Raw genomic sequence first — 8,177 nt, 5'->3', positions numbered from 1 at the left:
AGATTGAACTTTTCTAAGGGAATATGTGAATTAGTAAACATGCGAAATGTTCCTCAGTGATTGGTTTTCGTGGAAAGACTTATTATTTATTATTTTCATACTTGGTTTATACGTTTACAGGTAAGCAAAATACTTTCTTTAAAACTGGCCAAATTTAGTGGTATTATTTACTTCCGATATTATTATTAAAGTATATTACAAGTATAACTAAATTTTGAATTTTAACTAGCTAATACTAATTTACTATTTTTAACTAGCTAATACTAATTTACTATTTTTAACTAGCTAATACTAATTTACTATTTTTAACTAGCTAATACTAATTTACTATTTTTAACTAGCTAATACTAATTTACTATTTTTAACTAGCTAATACTAATTTACTATTTTTAACTAGCTAATACTAATTTACTATTTTTAACTAGCTAATACTAATTTACTATTTTTAACTAGCTAATACTAAATTGCTATTTTTAACTAGCTAATACTAAATTACTATTTTTAACTAGCTAATACTAATTTACTATTTTTAACTAGCTAATACTAAATTACTATTTTTAACTAGCTAATACTAAATTACTATTTTTAACTAGCTAATACTAATTTACTATTTTTAACTAGCTAATACTAATTTACTATTTTTAACTAGCTATAACTAATTTACTATTTTTAACTAGCTAATACTAAATTACTATTTTTAACTAGCTAATACTAATTTACTATTTTTAACTAGCTAATACTAAATTACTATTTTTAACTAGCTAATACTAAATTACTATTTTTAACTAGCTAATACTAAATTACTATTTTTAACTAGCTATTACTAAATTCCGCCTTTAACTAGATATAATTAAAATCCAATTTCTTAATTCCGATTTCCCTTAGCTGACATTATTATCTTCCGATATTTAACAATGTATTATTATAATACTATATTTCGCCTCCAATTTTAAGTATAAATGGAAAAAGATCAGCTTACTATAAGGAGCTTAAACGAATTAGAAAAAAGGAACTCAAAAAAAAATTGCGGGAGTTGGAATATCAGGTAATGCTTATTTTGGAATATAATCTTACCTCGCTAATTTGTCTGCCTTTTTAAAAGGAGCTAAAACAAGAACTAGAAAGATCTACGGAGAGGATGAGACTAGTAACTAATGAAGTATGTTCCAAAAACTATATACTCTGCTACTGTTGCAAGAAGAAAACTTTAGCTCCAAGCGTAGAGCAATTATTCATAACTCGTTTGGAAAGTGTAATGCTAGTGCAACACTGGCGCTTTTCATTGGCCGCCAACTGGACGCTTTCAAAATGATCATTTTACCACTACAAAAAGTGTGTCATGTGTTTCACCTTTTTATACCAAGAATGTGTTTATTTATATTTAGGTAGAATAGCTATTTTGAGTCGAGTTTTAGCGTTGTTGTTCACCCCCCTTTTGATCAAAAAGTAAGCTGCTTCACCCTAAAGAATAAGGCCTATTTTTATTTGTCGGCAAAGATGTTAGTAGTGTTGTTAATTTTCCGAAAAAATGAAATGCGGAAAAATTTCCAGAAAAATTGAATAATAAATTAAAATTTAAGGGTTTTTAATGTATTTAACTTTTTATCGATATAAAATGTCTAATATCAGTAAACATACTACAAAACATTAATAGCGTTACATTGTTAATCGGTTTAAACTAGTCTAGAGGTTTAGTTTTACTTTTATATTCGAAAAAATGAGGTGAAAATGCCGCTTTATTTAAAGGGCAACGCAAGTGACCATGCAGGGGGGTAAATTATCTTATAGATAAAAAGAACGACTGCGCATGCGCTATCTGCCATAGCCTTTCCCCCTGTAAAAAAAAGCAGAACCATATTTGCCGAATTTATTTTGTATAAATGCGCCTCTCGCGGTTTTTACGCAAAATTCACGCATTCTTTAGTCGCGAAAATGGCCGAGGAAAGTGAAGTCTCCGTGCTTACCGACAAATCGGATCCTAAACTTCTACAAAATAAATGTAATAAAAAAAGATAAATATTCTGTCGGGGTATAATGATATGGAAATTGTTAAGGGAGACGGGATATAGGAGTGTGTGGTGTTGAATTTTCTTAATCCAATGTGAGGCTAGCGGCAGAGATTTACCGCGTCCAAGGCCTAATGTTTCAACTTCAATTATTAAAAATATTCAATTCACAAATAATTTTATTCCAAAACATTGTTAAATCGAAAATATCAAAGTCCAACTCTCGGAAACTAACCCAGTTCTTTTCTCCATAATAAATAAATTAAGCTAGGCCTAAATTCCTGGGTTCGTTGATTGCGAGCTAACTCAGCGAAGAAAATCGAAAAATTCGCGAATGAGAGCGAAATTGCGCCACGTGCCTACACCAAGGAGAATAAGGCTTTCACGCTGTATAAAATCCTCCTTGGAAAACCTACTTACGGCTTGTTGAAGAAAACATAGTTCCCCCCTGCATGACCAATTGCGTTGCCCTTTAAATTTGCAAACAATATTCAATCCTGGAATGAAAACCTTTTTTTTTTTTTTCGGAAAAATACGGAAAATGTTCTAGAAAAAACACCTCGGTCATTTTCAACACTAGATGTTAGTTGGGCTACTAACGAAATACTAAATGTAAATGAAATAGTTAACTTTTATTTCTGTAAAATATGAACTACTTGCTCTATTTCTAAAAGAAATAACACTAAAATAAACGTTAAGCCTTGTCTATACTCGAGTTAGTGAGGTGTACAGAAACACAATAGAAAAATACACTGAATAGTTAATAGCTATATTGAAAATCAGTTGTCATATTTAGTTGGCTACTTTCAAGCTATTCAGTGTATCGGAATAATGGCCCTCTGTTCATTAATAGTCAAACTTTGAAGTTTAAATATCTTAAAAATACCAACACTTTTTGAAGCGGTTAAATTTCCGATTTCGAATCCACCGTTTTGCGTCTCTTTCAATTAGGATGGCGAGTTTGGCGACCGACCATTGAATTGGGAATAGTACCGCTAGAATTACAATTTCAATCTGCTTTCCGCGAAACAAATTTTTAAAAATTGGGAAACCTATCATTTGTGGGTGGCGCCATCCGCTGTTAGCGGTGGGAACTATATCCTATGAAAAGGACTTTTCCCAATAATCCACCTTGAAAGGGATAGATGGCGCCACGGTATAATAATAGAGATGACGACTGTGAGTCCACCGAATCAAAATTTCAGAATTTGTTTCGCGAAACCACGACTCCCGAACGCGCCTATGTCATTCTAGTAGTACTATTCCCAAGTCAATGATGGCGACCGTCAAAAAAGGGTGGCTCTACTGTTCCACTTTTCAAAAAGACTGACATTGTATTTTAGCGTTAGATTTTGCCCCTATTGTTTATATTCATGCAACATTAAATGAAAGTGAAGGATTAGTCGGTTTATTTTATTTTATTTCGATAAGACAGACCATTTTCTGTACATTAACATTATTTTTCTTTCAGTGTATGAAGATGTTGAGTATCGAAGGTCGTAATGCGGGTAAGCATTAAAAATTGTCACGCGACCTCCTACATTTAGAACATGTTTAAAATAATCTGTTGATTTCATCATTATAGATTCCGATGAAGATAGGTAGTACTTACATTTAATAGAATAATAAAATTTCTGTTCATAACTTGATGGTTCGTAAAGAGTCGAAACGTTGCTGGATGAAACTGTTTAATTTATTTTTCAACGAAGTGCTAATTCCATAAATAAAAATCGATTAATTTAAAATAAATTTATATTTTTTATTTTTTATTTGTTGTTTGGTTTCAAGGCTGGTGATTTTGTTAAATCTTTGGCAAATGAGTTACTTTACCTGAATCGAGGGGGGGGGGGTAGCTAACTTTCTCTCCTTTATCTCCAAAAATATGACGGAAATATTTTAAAAGATTAAATGGTTATTTTGTCCAACCATCTAAGCGGGACCAGGGTTTAAAATAGGGGATTTGGGCTAGGATTTAAATATATTCTATTTAAATTTAGTTCCTGCCACAATTTTAATAAACGTACCATTTTTTTTGTGGCAGGAACTAAATTTAAACAGCAATATTTTGGAAAAGGTGTCATTTTGTGTGACATCTAGGAGCAACAAACTCAAGGAGAACGCAGCTAGCCTTTAAACACGCTAACGCAGTGTTAGGTACAGATTTCATTGGACTAATCTTTACGCTGAACGTTTTACGGGCAGGGGGGAAGACAATTTCCTAATTTTCCCCTTCCGACGGCAGCAGGCGCTAAAGCGTCTAACCAATGAAAAATGTACACAATAAAATGCACGATTTTTGACGGGTTGCGTTCTCATTGCGTGGGGTGCGGTGTTTGTTGCTCCTAGGTGGCAGAAACTAAATTTAAATAGCAATATTTTGGAAAAGGTGCCATTTTTTTAGATATAATCTAAATTTAAATAGCAGTATTTTGGAAAAGATGCCATTTAATCAATATTATCTCCAAAGTACAAATGTTAATTTTAAACGCCTCTAGGAATTGAATCTCTACGACCCAGAAACCAAAAACAAATAAAATTTGAAATTTAGCTAGAGTTCCTCAATTCGAGTACCAAAATATCCGATAAAATATTGCTATTTAAATTTAGATTATGTCACGAAAAATGGTAATATATTATATAGAGAAGTGCCAGAAAATAAAATAGATTTGAAATAGTTTTCGAAACCAGTTGAAGAAAGGTAATGCATTAATTTAATTTATGTTTTGTAACACACATTGTTTTCAAACCTATCTAATATCGTAATTTAAAAAAAAATTCAATGCAAACGTCGGTCATTTAACGTATTGACTCGCGTATTTCGTTTTGGAAACGTTTCGTGGTTCTCTCGGTAGGAGCGCTGAAGGGCAATACCATTTTATTCCGTGCTTTGGTATTCATTTTATCTGAAATCGTTGAAATGTTATCTAGCTTTCCTTTATTCTGAAACTAAGATAACTTACGATCTAACTCGACTTGCTGTCGTGCATTTTTATTTTGGGTTTGTTATAAGCTAGAGCTATATATTATTAATATTTCTAATTAGCACCATTTATAGAAATTAATTAGTACTTGTTCACAGAAAGGAAATACACGACTATCCGATATGGATAAGGAATCTTATAACGCTCATAGGGCGGCTTTTAATTTGGCAAAAATGGTGCGTACATTTATTTTTACGTTTCACCCTAAAATGGAGATAAGTATTTTTGCGATTTTTGTAACGACAATAATTTAGAGCTACTCTGAAAGAGAGGCCTATGAAAAGGAACTAAAAAAGATTAGAAAAGCTGATCAGAAAAAGAAATTGGCAGAATTAGACCTTCAGGTGATTAAAAATGTATTTTTCAACTGCAGCGGTTTTTAATGTGTGACATTTTTCGTGTTTTCATAAAAGCTCACAAAGCAAATGTTGGAACAACAAACTCAAAAGTTTCAATTCCAAATGTCGCAAGTGAGTTTCAAGTGGTCAATTTTACCTTGCTTATTTTATTCGTAATCTCAATTTTCTATAGAGCAAGAAAATGTACAAGGCACTTAACTTCGGTAATAAGATTTCTAGAAACGTTTTTTTTTTCAATGAGATTATTAATGCCTACAATGTTCCAGAATCAACCGAAGATAAATCAAATACAAGATATGAAAATAATTTTAATGAACCCACAAGTGGGGAGAAGTCAGAAAAGCCAACCAATGGTGAGTGTCTGAAAACTTTAAAATAACCACACAGTTTACTTATTTTATATTTTTCATTATTTCCCACTTCTCAATTAAAGATAAATTTAATGAACCAACTAGCGGGGCAAATCCAAAGAGCGTCTTATATTTTTAAGATAAATAAATTAACATATTAACAAATTAACATATTAACAAATTAAAAATTAACAAATTAACAAATTAACCAATTAACCAATTAACCAAATAACCAATTAACCAATTAACCAATTAACCAATTAACCACTTAACCACTTAACCACTTAACAACTTAACAACTTAACAACTTAACAACCTAACAACCTAACAACCTAACAACCTAACAACCTAAGAACCTAAGAACTTAAGAATTTAATAGCTTAATAAATTAAGAGCTTAATAATTTAATAGCTTAATAGCTTAAAATTAATAGCTTAATTTATTTTATTTTATTTTATATATAGCTTAAAAGCTTAATAAATAATAAATGTTTATAATTCTAATTTCAGAGCAGGAACCAGAAGCGAAAGAGTCAAATAACTGCAACAAAAAAGATTCAAAATGCTTCATTATAACTGGTAATTGGGTTTAATTGAATTTAATTCGACCTACAGTGAGACATGTAGTTGTTTTTGGAACCTTTTCCTTCTGCTTAACTCGTACAAACATTTTCTTTATCAGTTCTTAAAACACCTATGATCATTTTATGAATAGCTTCACCATTCTATTCCAACTAATATAATTGCTCTAAAACAAATAGCTAACCAATTCTGAAGGTATTATCTTTTAGTTTGTCTATAGATACCACAAAAGCTATTTTTAGACTACTCTACGGTTTTTGTTCAGTAATTTTTACATAGGCTACATAAAACGTTTAAAGGGTATTGAATTAGTAATCTGTTTGACATTCGTAAATTTTCACTGGTTATGCCGACAACTCCGTTTGCACGGGGAAAATATTTTAGGAGATTTAATTGGGAGAGATTTAAGTCAAAAATTACTATTAATTATCTGCCTATTCTTTGAAAATATATGTCTTATCTACATTTGTCAAGTTTTAAAAGGTATTTTAAACACTTGCTAACCAACCTTATTCTATTAAAATAATATAATTTACTGTGTGAATCATGTTAGCCGAACTTTAATGTTGGTTGCTAAATATTTTAAGCGTATCTGTTGTAGACGGAAAGAACACCCTATGTAAAAGATATGCCAAAATAATAGTGACAACTTTTACTGAATTTAGATAATTTACCTTTGTGCTCATTTAATTTTTAACATTTTCATTGTTGCGCTGTTCGTGTAGTTTTAGAATTGGTTAGTTCGTTTTGTTTAAATGTTTTAACCATAATGTAAGTTATAAAATGTAAGAAAATTTTAGGTTTATAATTTTTTTGCATAATTTTCCTTCAAGTCCATTGTCCTGGAAAAGATACAGTAGAACTGAGCATACTTCCGCACACAACTGTTGGTCAGCTTAAAAGTATTATCGCAGAAGCGTACACTACAGTACGACCCAACAACATCACGTTGCATTTTCAAAACCAAGAATTGTCCAATAGCGACTGTGTTTGTTCCTATGGCATCTCGTCCTCTGGACAAATAATCAACGTGTCGTTTAAATTTTAATTAATAATCCTATACTTGTAATAAAAGTTAAGACGTTCTATTAATGAGCGTCATTTCCTAAACATAGAAATCGAAAATTAATTATGTATACATGAATTATATATATTATAAAATTCTTATTTTAACTAACAAATTTGTAAGTATAAATGTAAGTAAGGATTATGAAATTTCGATTTGTTACTAGGTATTTGAATTTGCTCCCAATTTTAAGAATGGATCCATTTGATTTCAATGGGCATCATGAGGCGTCTTTGCGCCCAAACAAGAATAGTTTGTGAATATGGCCATGTGTTTACAATAATTTAGGCCCTGTAAAAACATATTTTTGTATATTACGTAAAAATTGATTAATAATTATAATTGTTGATTATATATTATAAACTGTGAACATACTTTTTGCGCTTTTTTTAATGCAATAACCACATATTCGTATTTTAATAGCGCGATTTCACTTTGTATCTTGATATTCTTTAAAAACATGCTTTTCAGAATTCTATGCACGCCTTGTTTAACGGTCAACCTTTTGAAATAAATTCAGATGCCTTTTTGCTTGCAAAACGAACTGTTTTGTTTCTTATTTTTTTGAATTATTCTGATTTCTTTCGGTGCTACGATCCTCGCATATTTTTTGACTAATGATGTACACAAAATCAGAGGATAGCTCAGATTATTGGCTCGTAAATCAAGAATGTTACGTAGCTACGAAGTTGAGTTAGAGGCAGGCCTCGCGATGATTTGGACGAAAAGACATAGTTATAAGAAAGCACATGAACACCTTTCTAAACCTACGAATTGTGAGAACATCTAAATACATAGTTCGAATCTAATCTCTGAAAGTAATAGATCAGTCAT

At 31.0% G+C, this 8,177-nt stretch overlaps 1 protein-coding gene across 2 annotated transcripts; it reads left to right on the top strand.

Moving 5' to 3' along the window:
- The first annotated feature begins 1,167 nt into the window (after positions 1-1,167).
- LOC149943532 (uncharacterized) lies at positions 1,168-7,860 on the top strand. 2 transcript variants are annotated; one of them, XM_090175120.1, is made up of 9 exons: positions 1,168-1,332; positions 3,478-3,514; positions 5,086-5,163; positions 5,242-5,331; positions 5,401-5,457; positions 5,519-5,549; positions 5,613-5,699; positions 6,206-6,274; positions 7,111-7,860. In XM_090175120.1, exons 2-9 carry the CDS (start codon positions 3,509-3,511, stop codon positions 7,323-7,325), a joined length of 633 nt encoding a protein of 210 aa, XP_090031246.1. In that variant the 5' UTR covers positions 1,168-1,332; positions 3,478-3,508; the 3' UTR covers positions 7,326-7,860. The 2 variants fall into 2 exon arrangements, with proteins under 2 accessions (XP_090031246.1, XP_090031247.1); XM_090175121.1 differs by lacking the exons at positions 1,168-1,332; positions 3,478-3,514 and adding an exon at positions 4,902-5,004.
- Positions 7,861-8,177: the final 317 nt, after the last annotated feature.

The sequence above is a fragment of the Leiobunum rupestre genome, chromosome 5 (assembly GCF_980474605.1).
Source record: "Leiobunum rupestre chromosome 5, qqLeiRupe1.1.hap1, whole genome shotgun sequence".
Lineage (NCBI taxonomy): Eukaryota > Metazoa > Arthropoda > Arachnida > Opiliones > Sclerosomatidae > Leiobunum > Leiobunum rupestre.
Note: the sequence above shows the minus strand (reverse complement) of the source record. Positions and strands in the feature narration are given on the sequence as shown.